The 22,391-nt window shown below is 35.3% G+C and overlaps 1 protein-coding gene across 7 annotated transcripts in view; it reads right to left on the bottom strand.

Annotated features, from left to right (window-relative positions):
• Positions 1-1,918: 1,918 nt before the first annotated feature.
• Positions 1,919-22,391, bottom strand: part of LOC110441944 — a 50,287-nt gene continuing 29,814 nt past the window's right edge. For 2 of the 7 annotated variants that reach the window (XM_021485266.1, XM_021485265.1), the window contains exons 2-6: positions 10,386-11,099; positions 5,290-5,495; positions 4,780-4,931; positions 4,155-4,318; positions 1,919-3,947 (exon numbers count right to left, since the gene is read on the bottom strand). In XM_021485266.1, the coding sequence (XP_021340941.1) occupies positions 3,765-3,947; positions 4,155-4,318; positions 4,780-4,931; positions 5,290-5,495; positions 10,386-11,099 (1,419 nt within the window). In that variant the 3' untranslated portion in view covers positions 1,919-3,764. The other 5 variants (XM_021485267.1, XM_021485269.1, XM_021485268.1 and 2 more) reach the window with 5 other exon arrangements.

The raw sequence follows: 22,391 nt of genomic DNA, 5'->3' as shown, positions 1-22,391 counted from the left end.
TTAAAAAAAAAGAAGATTTTCTATCTTAAATATTTTTTGTTTGTTTATGACACAAGACCTTTATGCCTCATTATCCTGTTAATTGATGTTAATAAATGTCACCACAACTGAACAGAAGTTTGGAGATTCTCTCCCTCTGTGTATTGTCTCCCCTACAAAATCACAGATTTCATATCACAGTGGAAGACATCTCTGAAAGGTCAGAGACATGGACTCTTTGGCATGAAGGCGAGAACAGCTCCAGTGTGCATTTTTTTACCCAAGAAAACAGCTAAGGTGATTGATTTTCAGAACCCATCTGTGTTTCTTAAAAGATGATGCTGTGCTGTTACAGGATCATCCTTAATTAAGTTAATCAGAACTTTTAAATAAGATATCTAATCATTAATCTCATCATCAATTTATAGCAAAATGACATTTTCAACTCTTTTGGTATTTCAGAAACTTGGAAATGTTTAAGAAAGCTTTGCTTAAAGACCTTTTATCAAATATTTTCTTAATTGTTATAGCTGTTTGACAGATCCACAATTTAAAAAAAATATATCCCAGATTTTTCATATGTAAATTGAGTGTTATGACCATTTAAATCTGTATTAAGGAAATGTTACAAAGTGAAATTTTAACAGGGATGGTCTCTAAGTAGAGTGTTAACATATATATATATAGTTGTTGTGTTGTAGGGATGGGAAAGTACAGGTCCCTGGGGGAGAGGATTGCTCAACAGGAATGGTCTCTAAGTAGAGTGTTAACATATATATATATAGTTGTTGTGTTGTAGGGATGGGAAAGTACAGGTCCCTGGGGGAGAGGATTGCTCAACAGGAATGGTCTCTAAGTAGAGTGTTAACATATATATATATAGTTGTTGTGTTGTAGGGATGGGAAAGTACAGGTCCCTGGGGGAGAGGATTGCTCAACAGGAATGGTCTCTAAGTAGAGTGTTAACATATATATATATAGTTGTTGTGTTGTAGGGATGGGAAAGTACAGGTCCCTGGGGGAGAGGATTGCTCAACAGGAATGGTCTCTAAGTAGAGTGTTAACATATATATATATAGCTGTTGTGTTGTAGGGATGGGAAAGTACAGGTCCCTGGGGGAGAGGATTGCTCAACAGGAATGGTCTCTAGAGCAGATTGGACTGTACCAAATTACATAAGAAAAGCTGAAAACTATTACTATTTATGTGGTTGCAGTGTAAATTTTGAACCAGTTTTGAGACAATAGAGTTTAAAAAAGTGATGAACATATACCAAAATAAGTCAGTTTTGAGAAAAATATCAAACTAATGAAATGAAGGTCTTGCGGGTTTATGTGTCGAGTTTAAATCTTGATTTATCAACAAAGATTCTTGAAGAGTTCAGTTACTTAGGGGAAAACCTCCGTAGAGCTAGTAAAGCAGACATTTGTGACAGTATAATCACGATATCCTGCTGCAAATTTCAAAATACAGTAGGGTTATCCCCATTCTAATTCCTATCAACCAAAACCAACGAAAAAAACAACGATTTAAAGATATTTTTCAGTGTTTTCTTCAAATTCTGGGTCTCTCTGCTGTGGATTACTGACGTCAGAAATATTCAAAGTGAGGTGTAATTACGTTGACCTTTTGGGGTCACCCTATTGTTCGTGACGCCATGCATAATTAATTTCGTGACATGTCAGGGTCAGTCGGGGTCATCAACATCATTAACAATCCCCATCCGGGCTTCATAGGCAAATGAGAAATTTTCTGACGGTATATCACAGTTTTACTGTCGCAAAATATTTTGATTGACCAATCAAATGCCTTGTTACGTCTCAAATGAATAAGAATAAGGGTCTGAATGTGATCAAACAGTGTTTTAGGGCCTGAATGTGTGGAGTCATTTAGGACATTATTGCCTTCAAACATGAAAATGAAACATTAAAACATCAGCAAATTTATTATTAACTTTTTATTGTTGAAAATTTATATGAAATTGTTGAATAAAGTATGACATTTTGTTCCGAGTTGTAGTAATACAAACATGTACAATATCAAGTTGAATTTGATGAAAAACTATCACTATCCCAAAAATTGCACAATACAAAAGAACGCCATCTAGTTGAGGGGATTATTCACCAGGTGTCATATGTAAAGGATCAGATCTATGATCAAGCATTTTATTACAATTTACAAATCTCTTATAACAGAGAAATATTCCACAACATGGGAAGATCATTAAGTGAAGCTCCATAGGGAAGTTTGCTGTGCAGTCACTATTACAAGTGATCAAAGGTTTCCTGGTAACGAGATTTTGTGCTAGAAGGCTTCCACAGAGTGACACAGTAAACATCAATAACACACCGTCTTTTGCAAAAACATTTATGTCTCTCGTGAGATTGTGACTTTGTAGAAAAATGCGAAATAAATGTGCAAAGCAGATTGCCGTATGAAAAAGCATGATTTTTGCAAGACAAATACAATTCATAAAATTTCCAGTTTGATACTTGCACAGACCAAACCCACCATTTAACCATGATGATTCAACTTTCTTCAGTCAAGATCAGTTCAAAAAGACTTTTTAAACTAATGTGCAATCAAGGTTATCAAAGGGCAGATAATACAGTAATATTGCACCTCAACAAGCATCAGAACTATCACATTGTTTCATAGACAAGTTATTTCAATGATCTATGATATCAATATAGGTACCAGTATCAACCAACCCATAGTGGCTTACTTCTGATTGACAGGCTCTCCTTTTACTGCTTACGTGTCACACAGATACCGATTTGTTAATGTCCCATCGAGTTCAAACCTCCAATGTACAATGTTTGGAGTCATAAGAAAAACTCACCAGACAATTTGACAGTGTTATTTTCCCTTCGTATAAAAATTACAAAAGCTAAATACATTGATGATGTTTTACAGTGATGAATCTACTTTTCCTCAGGAATGGTGTCAAAAAGTTCATATTTACCGAACTGTCAATTCCTAAGGAATGGTGTCAAAAAGTTCATATTTACCGAACTGTCAATTCCTAAGGAATGGTGTCAAAAAGTTCATATTTACCGAACTGTCAATTCCTAAGGAATGGTGTCAAAAAGTTCATATTTACCGAACTGTCAATTCCTAAGGAATGGTGTCAAAAAGTTCATATTTACCGAACTGTCAATTCCTAAGGAATGGTGTCAAAAAGTTCATATTTACCGAACTGTCAATTCCTAAGGAATGGTGTCAAAAAGTTCATATTTACCGAACTGTCAATTCCTAAGGAATGGTGTCAAAAAGTTCATATTTACCAAACTGTCAATTCCTAAGGAATGGTTTCAAAAAGTTCATATTTACCGAACTGTCAATTCCTAAGGAATAGTGTCAAAAAGTTCATATTTACCGAACTGTCAATTCCTATGGAATAGTGTCAAAAAATTTGTATTTACCGAACTGTCAATTCCTAAGGAATAGTGTCCTTTTCAACTTTGTAACATTTACCCAACTCTCAGTCCTCAGAAATGATGTCCTAGTTAAACCTATTGCAAACATTTATCAAGCTCTCAAAAAACAATCAAATATTTCCATCTGAGAAATTTACTGACAGTTTTTTTGTATGATAGTTGAAGTCCTACTCTGAAGATGAAATGATGTCCCTTTATACATGAAACACAGAACACATAAAATAATTTCCACACAGTTTTTCCCATTTTGACAGCTGCTTGACAAGAGGTTTTTATCACAAATATTGTCAATAAGAAAAACATCAATAAAAGGGTCCTTGACATTCTGATAGCCCATCAATACATTCAACTTTTGGTACTGTCTGACAGATTCACAAGCTGCAGGTAGATATCAGATTCCAGGAACCTAGGGTAAGAGTCTTTCTCCATTAATGCTTGGATGCGTTTCTGGGCTTCCAAAAAGATTTCGCTAGAGGGTGTGTCAAGGTTGGATATAGCCTGCATTCTGGTTTTGGAATCTAAGTTTACCTGAAAAAAAAAAAAATAAAATAAAATAAAATTTCAATCAAGCCAATCAAATTGTAAAACAGTAACAAGATAAATGAAATTGTATTCTACGTGTGTTTACAAACTGATGTATTTATTATGTTTTTGCACCACACTATTCAATATTTTAATTTGAACAGAAACAATAATGCTCTTGATATTTTTAATATGTTTCTTGGCTTAACTTACCTCTTTAGGAGCCTGGAAAGCGATAAAGTCCGCATAGATTTTCTGTGCTTGTACCATCAGCTTGCTGTCTTTACAAGTTCTAAAGTCTTGGCAAGCAATCCAGAACTCCAAGTTCTCCTCGCTAAATTCTGATCGTAGAAATCCCTTGAATAGCTCTATTCCATCTGTAACCATATCACAAATCCAATTTATCATAAATGAACATTATGTTATAAATGCTATTTAACTGATTCACCCCTGAAGTTTCAAAATGAACTATTCTAACCTTTGAATTGGAAGAGTTCAAACATGTCTTCAGGGGTAAATGAGTTATGCATTGGAATTTTATTAATAGCTTTATTAATAAAAAGACTTTTTAATACATAATGCATTGGAATTTTACTAATAACTTTTATTAATAATAAAATTAAATATTTGCTGTCTGTGAGTAGGGTGATAAGGATATCACTTATAAACAATGTGACATTGTTTTATATTTACGTAATTTATACATGTAGCTATACTGAGTACCAGCAGGGAACATTTTCAAGCTTCTTGATAAAAAATTGTGTGAACTTTTATTTCATTGTTTACCATTCATTCAAGTTAGATAATACCCATGGTGTTAATAGGAGAGGATACTTACATTTGTCGCCTAGCAACGTGTCAAATGAATGGCTCCACTGTGAGGCCTGATCTGACGTTGGTCGGGAGTGTACCGACAACAGGCTACCTACTAAAGCGGTGTCTGTATTTCGGCGTCGTAAAAACTGGAATTTCCTTTTCATATTCTTAGCTCTACAAAGGCAAAAACTATACTTGAACAATTTGCCATACCTGTGTTCAATAAATGAACAGTGTATAAAAAGGAGTATATTTTTAATCAATTTAAACATTGTAAAACCTTTTACCTTCCAAAGCAAAGGCAGAGTTTATCATTGCAAACTAAATTTAACTGTTGAAAATTTTTAAAAAACAAATTTGTTATGCCATTTAAAATTTTAAGCAATCCTTATCAAATAAAGTAAAAAAATACGGCATGATAAATTTAAAAATTAGAAAACAAGAAAAGAAAAAATAATTTTACAAAGATAATAACATTCTTCAGTTAAATAGATTTCATTCATTATTAGGAGACTGGTAAAGTTAGACTTACATGTTCCGAGATTTTGGTCGTGGCTGTGAATTGTTGTTCTGACTGGCGATACCAAAGTCTTCTTTTGCCATCATGGCTGCGTCGGCTGAACAGGTTTTGTGAACTGGCCGACGTGGCAAGTTGGCGTTGGCGCTGTCTGCATCAGCATCGACATCTCCAAACAACTGTCTCTGATACATGGACAGGTCGGCTGCTCGACTTTCAATCTGAACATGACAAAATGAACATACAATATATGTGGAGATGCTACATTGGAGTTACCTATTAAAGGACCTATCATGTGACATGTATCTTCTGCAATTATCATATCATTGATTGCAAATAATTTTGTTATCCCTTACGTTCATTTCAAGACTGTCAATGATTTTACTGCCATTTTAAACTTTATAGTTTTTCACTTATGCATAATCTTGATCAATAAAATCACAATTTTTAATCAAACTATGGGCTCATCAGCGATATAATATTGGAATGCATGGCTTATATATATATATAAACCCTCATTACCATAAATGGACCCTATCAATGTACAAAACCTGCTGGGGAATCTAAATCCAATTTACAGGTATTCTAACCAGATTACCATAGCAACCAGAACCTATCATCTTCGTTAGACCTCTCATTATAGACCAGGTAATTCACTTACCAAAGCAAGTCCAAATTTGTCCATATATTAATAATAATCAGCTTTAGATATTTTCTAGAGCACATAGCGTATAGAAATCAAGTTGTTAGAACGTTTTATTAGATCTGGAGTTGAAATTGTAACAGAGGTATACTATCTAAGTTTCCAAAAGGATACAATTACCATAAAAATGGAAAATACTGTTGTATTTCAAAAACAGAACCCTTCAGTTTTATGCTATATAGCCGTGAACCTAAGAATTTTGTTCCCCCCTGTTCATTACTGTGAACGCAATAATTCTAATGTTACTTGTTCATTTTTGTGAACCTAACAATTCTGTTGTTACTTGTTAATTGCTGTGAACCTAGCGATTCTGTTGTTACTTGTTCACTTCTGTGAACCTAAGTATTTAGTTGTTACTTGTTCATTATCGTGAACCCAACAATTTTGTTATCACCTATTCATTATTGTAAACCTAACTATTTGGTCGTCAACAGTTCATAACTGTGAATCTAAGTATTCTGCTGTTACTGGTAAATTTTAATGTCAACATGTATATTTCAGTATAAAATTCTTTTTAGGATTATCTGAAAAATGCACAAAAGATTGGTTTTAGGATTATATTGTTGATCTGTATTCTGTAGCAGTTCGCTAACTAAGCTACCGATGTTAGGTGTATTTACAAAAGATTTGTTGTAATTTTGACAAATTCCCGAAAGACATGATACTGAAGGAGACGGAAACGTCCCACAGTTCTATTTTCAGCTCAATAATAAATGGAAACGTGATGTACGAAACCTCTATTTCATTAGGCACCAGATATCGTAAACAATTTTCTAGAATAATCCAATCTATTTGGATCGTTTAAGTGGAAGCTCTAATGCTGTCTGTTACTTCGCTCCTTTTCTATCTGGAGGCCAAGACCTTTATTTTTCTCTTTAGGGAATCTATTTTTAGTAGCCTGATGAATAAAAGACAAGTAAACATGATCCAAATATAGGACTGCGTGTCTAATTATAGCCCTACTGGAGCCATATATAGCTCCATAGAATAGCACGAACCACAGAAACAAGTCTGCAAGCTTAATGATTTATTATCGAGGAAGTGTCTCACTCAATCATGCACTGCATGAAACAAGAATTATTCTATATTATACTCAGGAAATGTATAGGAGTTTGCATGATATACCAATCCCATCATTTCATAAAAATACCAAACTACAGAGGATTTCTGCCAATCAGGAGAGTTGAAATATAGGTAAAGATTACTATCTTTATATGGAATAATGGTCCTACTCATTGTTAATCCTGATATCAATATCCTTATATTTCAAATCAGGTTAAAGATTTAGTCTTGTAAGAAGCTTCACATGATTTTTTCTCATTTAATTTGAAAACAACTTCAAATTAAGGGCCTTTAAAGACAGACTTCAGTGATATGTGGAAGTAATCTCCTTTTTATCTTAATTCAGAAATATGGAACTTTATACTACAGTTTCTACACAATGGGTATCTGCCATGTCTAATAAATACTGAATGTTGTTCAAAATATTTTTCAAAAAATACTATCAAATTGTTTTTTTTATTGCTGAACACAGAAACAGTACCTAATTCCAACAAGGTATCTCTCAAACTATAAACAATATCCAATGATTGTAAGGTGTTGTTTAGAGATCCTCCCAGGGTAAAGATTGAGATAAAGTCTAAATAACAAGGTAAATATTGAGATAAAGTCTAAATACCAAGTTTAAGATTGAGATAAATTCTAAATACCTAGGTAAAGATTGAGATAAAGTCTAAATACCAAGGTAAATATTGAGATATAGTCTAAATAACAAGGTAAAGATTGAGATTAAGTCTAAATACCAAGTTTAAGATTGAGATAAAGTCTAAATACCAAGGTAAAGATTGAGATAAAGTCTACATACCAAGGTAAAGATTGAGATAAAGTCTATGTAACAAGGTAAATATTGAGATATAGTCTAAAGAACAAGGTAAAGATTGAGATAATGTCTAAATACCAAGGTAAATATTGAGATATAGTCTAAATACCAAGGTAAAGATTGAGATAAAGTCTAAATACCAAGGTAAAGATTGAGATAAAGTCTAAATACCAAGGTAAAGATTGAGATAAAGTCTAAATACCAAGGTAAAGATTGAGATAAAGTCTAAATACCAAGGTAAAGATTGAGATAAAGTCTAAATACCAAGGTAAAGATTGAGATAAAGTCTAAATACCAAGGTAAAGATTGAGATAAAGTCTAAATACCAAGGTAAAGATTGAGATAAAGTCTAAATACCAAGGTAAAGATTGAGATAAAGTCTAAATACCAAGGTAAAGATTGAGATAAAGTCTAAATACCAAGGTAAAGATTGAGATAAAGTCTAAATACCAAGGTAAAGATTGAGATAAAGTCTAAATACCAAGGTAAAGATTGAGATAAAGTCTAAATAACAAGGTAAAGATTGAGATAAAGTCTAAATACCAAGGTAAAGATTGAGATAAAGTCTAAATACCAAGGTAAGGATTGAGATATAGTCTAAATACCAAGGTAAAGATTGAGATAAAGTCTAAATACCAAGGTAAAGATTGAGATAAAGTCTAAATACCAAGGTAAAGATTGAGATAAAGTCTAAATACCAAGGTAAAGATTGAGATAAAGTCTAAAAACCAAGGTAAAGATTGAGATAAAGTCTAAATACCAAGGTAGGGATTGAGATAAAGTCTAAATACCAAGGTAAAGATTGAGATAAAGTCTAAATACCAAGGTAAATATTGAGATAAAGTCTAAATACCAAGTTTAAGATTGAGATAAAATCTAAAAACCAAGGTAAAGATAAAGTCAAATACCAAGGTAAAGATTGAGATAAAGTCTAAATACCAAGGTAAAGATTGAGAGATTAAGTCTAAATACCCAGGTAAAGATTGAGATAAAGTCTAAATAACAAGGTAAAGATTGAGATAGAGTCTAAATACCAAGGTAAAGATTGAGATAAAGTCTAAATACCAAGGTAAAGATTGAGATTAAGTCTAAATACCAAGGTAAAGATTGAGATAAAGTCTATGTAACAAGGTAAATATTGAGATATAGTCTAAAGAACAAGGTAAAGATTGAGATAATGTCTAAATACCAAGGTAAATATTGAGATATAGTCTAAATAACAAGGTAAAGATTGAGATAAAGTCTAAATACCAAGGTAAAGATTGAGATAAAGTCTACATACCAAGGTAAAGATTGAGATAAAGTCAAATACCAAGGTAAAGATTGTGATAAAGTCAATACCAAGTTTAAGATTGAGAAAAAGTCTAAATACCAAGGTAAAGATTGAGATATAGTCTAAATACCAAGGTAAAGATTGAGATTAAGTCTAAAAACCTAGGTAAAGATTGAGATAAAGTCTAAATACCACGGTAAAGATTGAGATTAAGTCTAAATACCAAGGGAAAGATTGAGATAAAGTCTATGTAACAAGGTAAATATTGAGATATAGTCTAAAGAACAAGGTAAAGGTTGAGATAATGTCTAAATACCAAGGTAAATATTGAGATATAGTCTAAATAACAAGGTATAGATTGAGATAAAGTCTAAATACCAAGATAAAGATTGAGAGATTAAGTCTAAATACCCAGGTAAAGATTGAGATAAAGTCTAAATACCACGGTAAAGATTGAGATTAAGTCTAAATACCAAGGTAAAGATTGAGATATAGTCTAAAAACCAAGGTAAAGATTGAGAGATAAAGTGAAATACCAAGGTAAAGAATGAGATAAAGTCAAATAACAAGGTAAAGATTGAGATAAAGTCTAAATACCACGGTAAAGATTGAGATTAAGTCTAAATACCAAGGTAAAGATTGAGATATAGTCTAAAAACCAAGGTAAAGATTGAGAGATAAAGTCAAATACCAAGGTAAAGATTGTGATAAAGTCAAATACCAAGGTAAAATTTGAGATAAAATCAAATACCAAGGTAAAGGTTGAGATAAAGTCAAATACCAAGGTAAAGATTGTGATAAAGTCAAATACCAAGGTAAAATTTGAGATAAAATCAAATACCAAGGTAAAGGTTGAGATAAAGTCAAATACCAAGGTAAAGATTGAGATAAAGTCTAAATACCAAGGTAAAGATTGAGATAAAGTCTTAATACTAAGATAAAGATTGAGAGTCTAAAATCCAAGGTAAAGATTGAGAGATAGTCTAAATACCCAGGTAAAGATTGAGATAAAGTCTTAATACTAAGATAAAGATTGAGAGTCTAAAATCCAAGGTAAAGATTGAGAGATAGTCTAAATACCCAGGTAAAGATTGAGAGATAGTCTAAATACCAAGGTAAAGATTGAGAAATGAAGCGTAGGAGTATGAGTAGAAATATCATATAAGAGGTGTCACATTAAGCTGAAATTGTGTGTATTTTTAATTTTATCGTCTCACTCAGAAGAACAAGCTATAGAAAACACTCAATTTACTTACGGTGTCTTTTTCAGGAGATGCCTCGTCTGTACGATGTAGGAACAGAGCATGGGCTGGTATATCCTGCTCACACCCAGCACTCTGACTCCGCCGTAAGGGGCGTGTTATCATGCGGCGAAAACGGCGCCTTTTCGATTCCTTTGTTGCTTGCGTGTCCTTGTCTTTTTTTACATATTTTTGTCCATAAAGTGTGGATGATTTGCTAACCTGTGTCGGTGTTGACTCCTGGTCGGAATCTTCAGGTGTCGAATCCCCATGAAATAAGACTTTGGAATCACGAAGCCCTGATGATGTACTGTCAAAAGATATTTCTTTGACATCTAGACCCTCATCATCATTTGAACCAAATGAAATCTCCACAGCCTCGTCAATATCTGTAGAGTTTGTTCCTGATGAAATGCTTTTTCCATTGCGTCTCTGTAGAATGTGTTTCCGCCAACTTTTACGAGGATTGTTTACCGCCTCACATATATGTTTCTCCTCTATCTCTGCAATTTCTGGAGCAGACCGTCTGACATTCTGTGATGTTGCATCCCTCCCAGATGACTGTGATGATTCTAATTTCATTTTTCCTAATTTGTCTAGGGCTGACACGTCGATGGATTGTGAGCGATCGACAGTTCCCTTTGGGTGTGTGAGTTGCCGGACAAATTCGTCCAGGTCCTCGTTGAGTTGTTTTGTTATTGGTGATGTCGGTTCTTCCAAATGCACACCCTGTCAACAGAGAAACAAGCCAATCAATACACGAACCCAGTATATGCAGTGTAGTATATAACATGGCAAGAAGAGCCCCCAACGCAGTCCCCACCACGTGTCAGCATTCACTGGCAACGCCTAATAAAACCACCACTCACAGCACTCGCTAAATTTCCAGGGAACTGAAATTACAAAACGGCTGACTATTTTTTCTAGACATGGATCCAATTGGCAGACGCATTCATTAAACCAACGCTATTTCATTTCAAAGTTATATTGACATATTGGACCCCATTTTAAATATCAGACAACGTATCTTGTTTCATCAAACACAATAACTTACATAATTTCAAAAGGCATTAACACGATATAATCTAGGAATTTGAAATATCAAAGCTTTTAAAGCTGCCTCTGATATATCAAAGCTGACATATCATCAATATGTCATCTTTACCACCTAACATGTGCCTGGCAGCACGTGAGAACAAAATCAATGGTGACAGTTGTACATTACGATGTCAGCCAATGGTAAAACAGAGGCAGTTGTACATTATAATGTCAGCCAATGGTACAACAGAGGCAGTTGTACAGAGGCAACTCAGCCAATGTTACAACAGAGGCAGTTGTACATTACAATGTCAGCCAATGGTACAACAGAGGCAGTTGTACATTACGATGTCAGCCAATGGTAAAACAGAGGCAGTTGTACATTATAATGTCAGCCAATGGTACAACAGAGGCAATTGTACAGAGGCAACTCAGCCAATGTTACAACAGAGGCAGTTGTACATTACAATGTCAGCCAATGGTACAACAGAGTCAGTTGTACATTACGATGTCAGTNCATGATTTTAATTTGGAATCAATGAAGTAAGTAACAATTAATCAAGTCATGTTTAAATCAAATTAGAATCACACCAAGTTAGTTAGAAATGAACCAAGTCAGTTGGGAATGAACCATGACAGTGTGAATACATTTGATGTCAGTTGAGATAAACCTGCTCTATACGAACAGTGCTCCTCACAACAAGTATCCCACAAAACGGGACCACAGTGTTCCATACTTATATATCCATAACATGTACAGATGTAGTATCCCACAAAACTGGACCACAGTGTTCCATACTTATATATCCATAACATGTACAGATGTAGTATATACCACAAAACTGGACCACAGTGTTCCATACTTATATATACTGTATATATAAGTATGGAACACTGTGGTTCAGTTTTGTGGTATATACTACATCTGTACATGTTATGGATATATAACATGTACAGATGTGTACGACTATTCCTTACAGATCTTAAATGTATGCATTACTTTTACATGAATTAATATGATTGTGTCTCCTTCATAAATCAACCATTAATTACTACAGATATCTTAGTTTACCTTGCACGAAACACACATCCATATGTTGTTCATCCCTGAGAGGTTTGTCATTAGTTTGAATTTCATTTAAAGTCCATGGATTAATGATTTCAAGGAAACAACAGATTTGATCTATTACTAGCTGTTCCTCCCTTTGTGACTGGTGATGATTCTACTTTCTTTGGAATCCAAGCAAATTTTCACACCAAAATACAGAATAAAACCACATGGATCTCATACATCCAGTTCAAAGTTTTTCTGGTGAAAACATCATCAAACCTGACCTGTTTGTGAAAGTGTTGAACCCCTGTACATCCTATAGAAGTAACGGATATCTACATCTCACCGACACAGACCTATATGTGTGGCTGTGGGTGAGTATTTCTTCTGTTATGTCGATTGTTCTCGTTAGAAGAATTTGAAGTTGTGTATAAGTAAACCTGAAGAGCTTCCTGAGGACGCCGGATGCTAATCTGATTTGAGAAAGTAGTGAGGGCTTGGGATAGTTTGTGAATGTACAAGCAGAACTGTGTATGTAAACATAAACCTTGGTTTTCAACCAAAACCACAATATTTTGTTAAGATGGTTTTAAATTTAGTTTAACCAATTTTTTTGAAAATTACATTATTTAACAAAATGTGTATTAAAAGGATTCAAAAACAGGTAACTTGCATATGTAAATTTGTCTCCATGCTCTGGATGTGCTGTTCTATTTTCTGGACTGCCTTTCTTCCTTAGTGAAGAGGTTAAAAGTATAATTGTGCCCAATATTTCTGATCATCATATGTATATTGGACCAACCCTCCTCTCTTCCACACAAGAGGAGAGTTCATCTGCTCATACAACTTTACAAACAATGTTTAAAATGATAGTTTTGTAATAAACAAATGATTACACTTGAAGCTTTGAAGTATGAAAATTGTGCACTAAATATATGTAAAATTTTGGTTTTCTACTAGTAGGCATTTTTTTTATCTTCATTATTAAATTCAAGGTTTAAATGAAATCATAGTGTAATAAAGATGTTTTACAAAAGCTTTCCCCTTAACACAGCATTCATATCTCTCTATATTATATATAATTTCTATGGGGAAAATTTAGAACAAAAGAGCTGTATGGACGTCCAGTCATCTTTTCTTTTTTCAAATAATAAAGGGAAAAAAAATAATAAGAAAAAGGCAAGTTAAAAAACAAATTGTTGCCCCTTTATTCCCTTCTCCCCCATTCTCCATATACACCTACAAACTTGACTTGACTTGCCAGTCAAACGGATCATTATATCACATAATTTAAAACAGCTGATTAAACGAAGTTTCATAGTAAACTGGTGAAAAAGGCACCACTAATAAACTATCAACCTCTGATACTTATAAAACATTATGAAATAACTTCTAACAGTAGTGATTTGCTAGGTGTAAAATGTGCTTACCTTACAGTAGGTCTCACTACCTCACAGCTCTGCTGACTGTTGTTATTGTGAGAAGCACATGGGTAGTGCTACATATAGAACAGCACCAATGCTCTCGATGTCGTCACAGACATAATATTGACAGAACCAACAGGATGACAACCAGAGCGATAGAGAGAACCTATAGGAGCGGCCAATGAAATTCTTGGATAAAGGTCATCATGAATATTTGATAAGGTTTCACTCATTATCACCTGACCTGCATATGCCATATATGGCAGTACGTACCTTACACTAGTAATCGTTTACGCTGGTGAGATCAAATGTTTAGCATTGTCATCGTAGTGTCATTGGGTATAGAACAGATATCAGAGAACAGTAGCTGAGTGAAGCCTGCTGCTGCTGACGTATTTTTTGTTTGTTTGAGTCACAACTAATGCATTGCAAATACACACTCGTCATAAAGCCCAGTTGGACAATGGAATTGAAACATTGAGACCACACCAATTTTAGATTAATCAACAGATCTGTTCCCAATAAATTACTGTAAATTGGGTGAACACTTCACAGGCTTCAATGTTCAAGTCTGGTTAGTTTGACGACGCTTTTCAATCATTGATATTTTTGAATTAATTGATAATAGATATATACTTTGACAAACAGCTGTTTCTTAAGTTGATATTAAAGTCATCTTCTACGCTATACAATGTTAATATTTTTATGATAACTGAATGCTGGATAGCTATGGTGTATAAGTCTCAGACCTGCCACTGCGTTGTTGTTTCCGGTAAAAATGTAACATTTTGTCCCTGGAGAACTGCGCTGCGTCACACCCATAACACAAGATATTAGAGATGTGTACGAGACACACAGGATTACAGGTTCATAACCCCTGACATTATAATCCACTTGTTTACATCATCTTATATGTTTACATTCACGATATCAATGAGAGGTTCTGCAATGAGAGGTTCTACGATGTAGTTTTCATCTTTGTATAACATTAGCCAGCGGTATTTGTTAAACGGTAGATAACAGAAATCAACTAAGATATTATAATGAGGAATACACATTAAATTTCAAATTCATCAAAAGCAAGTCTGACAAAACTGTTATTTTGATGGCTATTTTGATCATCCCATCTATTTCATGGTTTCAAATAAAATTGAATGTGGATTTTGTGTGAAAATTTTTAAATTGATCGAGTCACATTTTTCATTGACTGCCTACATGCAAGTTCTTTTTTTCTTTTTTTGCAAAATGTGACAGTAGCAAATCCCCAATGGAGTGTCTTGATATTTCCTTCACTTTGTATATATTCTATAAATCCTGAAAATTCTGGACTACCAATCAAAATCTGTAATCTTCTATAAATCCTGCTAATTCCGGACTACCAATCTAAATCTGTAATCTTCTATAAATCCTGAAAATTCCGGTCTACCAATCTAAATCTGTAATCTTCTATAAATCCTGATAATTCCGGACTACCAATCTAAATCTGTAATCTCCTATAAATCCTGAAAATTCCGGTCTACCAATCTAAATCTGTGCTCTTTTATAAATCCTGATAATTCTGGACTACCAATCTAATCTGTAATCTTCTATAAATCCCGATAATTCTGGACTACCAATCTAATCTGTAATCTTCTATAAATCCCGATAATTCTGGACTACCAATCTAATCTGTAATCTTCTATAAATCCTGAAAATTCCGGTCTCCCAATCTAAATCTGTAATCTTCTATAAATCCTGATAGTTCCGGACTACCAATCTAAATCTGTAATCTTCTATAAATCCTGATAATTCTGGACTACCAATCGAAATCTGTACTCTTCTATAAATCCTAGATAGTCCAGGGCTACAAATTTAAATTTGTAATCTTCTATAAATCCTGATAATTCCGGTCTACCAATCTAAATCTGTGCTCTTTTATAAATCCTGATAATTCTGGAATATACCAATCGAAATCTGTAATCTTCTATAAATCCTGATAATTCCGGACTACCAATCGAAATTTGTAATCTTCTATAAATCCTAGATAGTCCAGGACTACCGATCTAAATCTGTACTCTTCTATAAATCCTAGATGGTCCAGGACTACCAATCTAAATATGTAATCTTCTATAAATCCTAGATAGTCCAGGACTATAAATTCAAATCTGTAATCTTCTATAAATCCTAGATAGTCCAGGACTACCAATCTAAATCTAATCTTCTATAAATCCTAGATAGTCCAGGACTACCAATCTAAATCCATAATCTTCTATAAATCCTAGATAGTCCAGGACTACCAATCTAAATCTGTAATCTTCTATAAATCCTAGATAGTCGAGGGAACTATAAATCTGTATCTAGATTGTCCAATACATGTGTGTCTAATTCTAGATCTGTACTCAATAACTCATGGTCTTTATTTCAGTAGGTGTTAGCATCTTGATAGTATCATTTCAGGCAGTTGATCAGGAAATCAACTTTCACATCTCTGGAAGAATTACGCCTAACAGAACAGAAGTTCCAAAAAATAAACCTGCTGGGAGGATGAAGTCATGCTATGGTGAAAACAGAACGCAGATGATGACAAATAAAAACAACACAAAAAGGCTTTCTGTTATTCTCCAGTTTTTGACCCAGGCTTTGTCACATGTTTAGCCAACAATATAAACAGATCAATCGTATATTTATCACCAGTTTGTATTGCAAGAGACCGAATTGGAAAATGAATTAATCTTATAAGAAGGATTTGTAAACATTGGATAGTGTATTGCACGCACTCCTCTTGCCATTCCTACGTCATAGTAGTACTGTGCTAACAAAATAACACGGCTTCTGTCTATAAAAATAACACTATTATCTATAAACTGAATGAACAGGCCCAGATTTAGCTATGCTATTTCAGACAGCTAAGGTTTATAATTTCACAGGCCTTCATTAATAAAAGTATATGCTTCATGACAGTGACATTGACACAAGACAAAATGATGTCTTTACTCATAGTTCTCCCCCTAAACAAGTTATGTATTGAGCCAATATTACTTAATGGAATAATCTATTAGGAAACTTGGGGTTTCAGGAAATGAAGTTGTAGGCGTGGAGGCAAAAATTGTCCAAGCATTTCATTGCATCCATTAAGCCAGCACTTTGTTAGGATATTGTGGCAATTTCAGAAGGGAGTGATAGAAAATTACATTTATTTACTGGCGAAAACGGTTTGCTGAGGAGTTCTTCAATGTTCCCTTCTTTAGCCTTCGGTGCATTTTGAAATAATGGTGATCATTAATGGATTACTCCACGGGCATGTCTGACCTTTCTGGAGATAGACACTTGGGAAATTCTATTAATTACTGGTCAATGAACACCTCCTGGCTTGGACACACATTTACCCACTGAAGATTCTGGAATATTTGTACACCCCATTCATAAGAGGCTGTGCTGGAGAACCTTCGACCTTTTCAGCGAATCATGGATTAGCTTGTCGGTTTATCCTTTACCCAATATTGTTGTGTGATGCTCTATTAGACACTTGACAATTAATCTGGGTAATTTATTTGTGAGACAACTTTCTACTTTTAGACTGGCTGCTTCGTTACTGCACTCCATTGGCTTCCACCAACACAAAACACTCAAACACCAAGCATACATTCTTCTTCCTGGCTGTAACCCGGGGTTGGGGTTGGGGGGACTGAGCAGGTTTTTATAGCCTGGTAAGGTCAGAATAGGGGACAGAACTGAATAGGTCCGAGAGTGATAAAAAAAATCACCTTCACAAGCAAGAATGAATATTAATAAAACAAAGAAAATAATTCAGGATTCCACAAAGTTATGATCAACCGCATGACATCAATGGAAGACAAAAATACAGATTTTGATCAACATAATTAGTTCATGTAGACATCCAGTTAATCAAAGTAATGCAAAGAGTTCACTTCTGACCTTCAAAGCAAAAACCTATAGATGAGGTCAATTACTGATACTTTGGATATTCATGAAAGGAAAATTCAATACGGAAATTCCAAGTTTGTGAATGGAAGCAGAAAATGAGCATTGCAGAAAGCTGATGAGTATTTTTGATCAATGACGGAAGGCTAGGTGATAGTGGCAGAGTGACGTACATTACCGCACTGATTGTAGCTTGTACAGCCTCAGTACAAAGCTGAATGGAGCAGAAATCATTAGCTGTCAGGTATACTGTTCAATATACATCAACATATGAATAAGCATCATCAAAGTGGTAAAAATATATGATGACTGGTGAGTTTTCTAATCACCGTGGCAGCCACTAACGAGGCCCCTCCATTGTATGTATGTATAGTTTCCATGGCAGTAGATTACAACATTATAACTGACTGTAGGGGTGTCAGGCCTGGTGTAGTACTCCTAGTGTTTATTACAAACCTGTTATATACGTCCAGCTCTACAGTTCTCATTCAAGCAAAGCCAGTTATTTCTCATTTATACAATACATTTTTTTTTGCTGACGAGGTAGGATGTTCAACAAGTATTTGTAGAAAAAAAGTGATTTTTTTCCATTTAAAGTTCTGTGTTCAAGAAAATATATCACAGAGAATATGATCATGCTTTTTTTGTAATCCAGGCACTGTACACACATGAAGGGTTCAACTAAAACTTGAATGGAGTCTTTTATTCCAAAATACCCGTAAGTTACACATCTCCACCAAACCTGTCATAATATACCAGACACAAATTGAATTTTGTTTCGGAGACAAAAAGTTATCTCAAAATCTTCCTGGTACTTATTACGCATGACAGAAAACTCCATGACTAGATTCTATCCAGTCTGAACATGGATAAAATCTACTGAAGGAGAAAATCACCGTCGAGTGTAATTGATATTGAACATCACATATCTGTTATTATAATAAAAGATAACAATACACAGAAAATATTTGATTTTAGCTTTAAAAACATATGCATCCTCAAGTTGGTGGCTAACTTTTGTTGTTATCTAACAGCGTTTCCCTCTAAAACTGTATTTACTATCAGGGATTCCAGGGGAGAAGGAAAAATCAACATACTGATTGATAAAAGAAATCCTTCATTTTCCTGACAATTAAGATTTACTATATTCCTGCAGAAATTACATGAGCTAAAACTATGATTAGTTGAAATCCTCCTCTTATGGCAACTAATTTGAAGTTCTGGACTGTTCCTTGACAAAATGGCCTTTTTTATGTAAAAAGGTAACCTAATGGCACCAGATTAAGATCACTCATTTGATATTAATTACACTATTTATCCGTTAAAAGGCACATACTTTTCTTTACCAAATGTTGGAGGCACACAATTGTTCTTACACACAAGAGACATAAGTTAGTGTTACACCAATAGGATGTAAGAAAGCTTGCACAGACAGGAAATAGTCCTGGTGTACGTTAACCTCTAAGCTATGTCTACATTGTATTATATCTGGTAAGATAATACCATCACTTTGTATGTAATTACATATACTTAGCTACATAAAGTAGTTTGACAGACTGAGTATCATAGCGTTAAATCATGTGGACTTCAATAGCATCAAAGTCATTGTTTAAGAACATGGAAGTTGTTTCAAAAATGATAAAGACTGATAAAAAAATGTTACCTTAACCCTTTTTAAGGAACCTTGCCCCATTGCAAGCAAAACACTAGAGAGTACATCTAAGTCTTTTTGTGTATACAGTAAGCTCCCCTTAATTTGGTTTTGGTAATTACTATCAAGGTATAACAGTTTACCTGACAGGTATAGTTCAGTTGTCTGGAGCGACAGTATAGTGATTGGAGGTCCAGGGTTCAAAACCCGGTCTGGCCCTGTTGAATTTCTACAATCTGAACAGTGTTGTTGATTTTTTTTCTATTCATTTCATCTTATTATTTTTTACATAAAAATTCAACAACATTTGGTTCTCTATCAAAGCTAAAGTGATGCAGGGGAAAAGTTCCAATGTATAGTTCCTGTTTTTTACAGGAATCCTTAAATAGAGACATCAAATTCATTTAATATATGGTAATTACTATTATCTCCATGATGTGTCCAGGATGATATATATACTAGTTATTGATATTTTTTTCCTGTTTATTTCATCTTGTTATATTTTTTTCATAAAAATTCATCGATCCTTTAATAGATACGTCAATTTCGTTTAAACATATAATTATCATTATCACCATTATGTGTCCATGATGATATATCCTACCTGTTGTATGATCTGCTGGGTATACTGTCAGTTTTTGGAATTGTACAGGCCCTCACAGCTGTTCCACAGACAGCCATTAAATGCCCCTATATGTACTCTACTACTACTAACAGATGGCGGGCCACCACATCCTCGTGTTTTCACCACTCCCAATAAGCATTAAATACCAATATAGGATAGAAACATCAACTTTTTACATGTACACTTTTTTTTTTTTATATCAAAATGTATATATGTTACACAGACAAGTTCTTCAAGCTTTCGTCCTGATAAGATCAGATGTCCTATTGACATAGTGATAATGACACCATCAAAACATTTTTTACCTTCGATATTTTTTGAAAATCCACCCTTAAATATGATAGAGTGATAAAGTTAATGTTATAAGATACTAATCTATGAAAATCAGCAGTTATGCTAATGATAAATAATAAATTTTGTTAAGGATCATGCAGGTCTTGCAATTTATGGGCAAATCACTATATTTTTGTTAATTATTCAAACTGTCAAAATATATTGATCTGATAATAATGAATGATTCGACCGATCCCACTTCCTTTTTCACTCAAAACAAATGTAAACAAACAAGTTTTTTGGTAACTATGATAAAAGCGTACCTGTTATGTTGGAGTGCCTGTCCTGGTGTGTGTGGATTGTGCCCTGTATGTATCAGTAGACTCCTACTCCCCCTCAATACCACCAGATGGTCCACCTACATCCGGCTGATGCTGAGTTAGGGAGTCTGGCACTGAGCGGTATGAAATGATGCAGAGACCCTCCCCAGTATTTACTCATACTTTATAAATAGACCACAATCTATCATGGTTTATTACACCTAACCTAGGGGCCAGCAGTGGGGGACAGAACAACAAATCTATGTAGGGGCCAGCAGTAGAGGACAGAACCATTCTATGTAGGGGCCAGCAGTAGAGGACAGAACCATTATATAGAGAGGCCAGCAGTAGGGGACAGAACCATTATATAGAGTAGCCAGCAGTAGAGAACAGAACCATTCTATCGAGGGGCCAGCAGTAGGGGACAATCCTAGATAGTCCAGAGGCCAGCACCATTCTATAGAGGGGCCAGCAGTAGGGGACAGAACCATTCTATAGAGGGGGCAGCAGTAGGGGACAGAACCATTATATAGAGGGGCCAGCAGTAGGGGACAGAACCATTATTTAGAGGGGTCAGCAGTAGGGGGGGCAGCAGTAGGGGACAGAGGCCAGCAGTAGGAGACAGAACAATTATATAGAGAGGCCAGCACCATTCTATAGAGGGGCCAGCAGGAGGGGACAGAACCATTATATAGAGGGGCCAGCAGTAGGGGACAGAACAATTATATAGAGGGGCCAGCAGTAGAGAACAGAACCATTCTATAGAGGGGCCAGCAGTAGGGGACAGAACCATTATATAGAGGGGCCAGCAGTAGGGACAGAACCATTATATAGAGGGGCCAGCACCATTCTATAGAGGGACCAGCAGTAGGGGACAGAACCATTATATAGAGGGGCCAGCAGTAGGGGACAGAACCATTCTATAGAGGGGCCAGCAGTCGGGGACAGAACCATTATATAGAGAGGCCAGCAGTAGGGGACAGAAGCATTATATAGAGGGGCCAGCAGTAGGGGACAGAACCATTATATAGAGGGGCCAGCAGTAGGGGACAGAACCATTATATAGAGAGGCCAGCAGTAGGGGACAGAACAATTATATAGAGAGGCCAGCACCATTCTATAGAGGGGCCAGCAGTAGGGGACAGAACAATTATATAGAGGGGCCAGCAGTAGGGGCCAGCAGTACGGGCCAGAACCATTCTATAGAGGGGGCAGCAGTAGGGGACAGAACCATTATATAGAGGGGCCAGCAGTAGGGGACAGTACCATTCTATAGAGGGGCCAGCAGTAGGGGACAGAACCATTATATAGAGGGGCCAGCAGTAGGGGACAGTACCATTCTATAGAGGGGCCAGCAGTAGGGGCCAGAACCATTATATTGAGGGGCCAGCAGTAGGGGACAGAACCATTCTATAGAGGGGCCAGCAGTAGGGGACAGAACAATTATATAGAGGGGCCAGCACCATTCTATAGAGGGGCCAGCAGTAGGGTACAGAACCATCATATAGAGCGCCCAGCAGTAGGGGACAGAACCATTATATAGAGGGGCCAGCAGTAGGGGCCAGAACCATTATATAGAGGGGCCAGCAGTAGGGTACAGAACAATTATATAGAGAGGCCAGCAGTAGGGGACAGAACAATTATATAGAGAGGCCAGAACCATTCTATAGAGGGGCCAGCAGTAGGGGACAGAACCATAATATAGAGGGGCCAGCAGT

The sequence above is a fragment of the Mizuhopecten yessoensis genome, unplaced genomic scaffold (genome assembly GCF_002113885.1).
Source record: "Mizuhopecten yessoensis strain PY_sf001 unplaced genomic scaffold, ASM211388v2 scaffold716175, whole genome shotgun sequence".
Taxonomy (NCBI): Eukaryota; Metazoa; Mollusca; class Bivalvia; order Pectinida; family Pectinidae; genus Mizuhopecten; species Mizuhopecten yessoensis.
The sequence above is the reverse complement of the archived record's forward strand: the minus strand, read 5'-3'. Positions and strand labels throughout refer to the sequence as shown.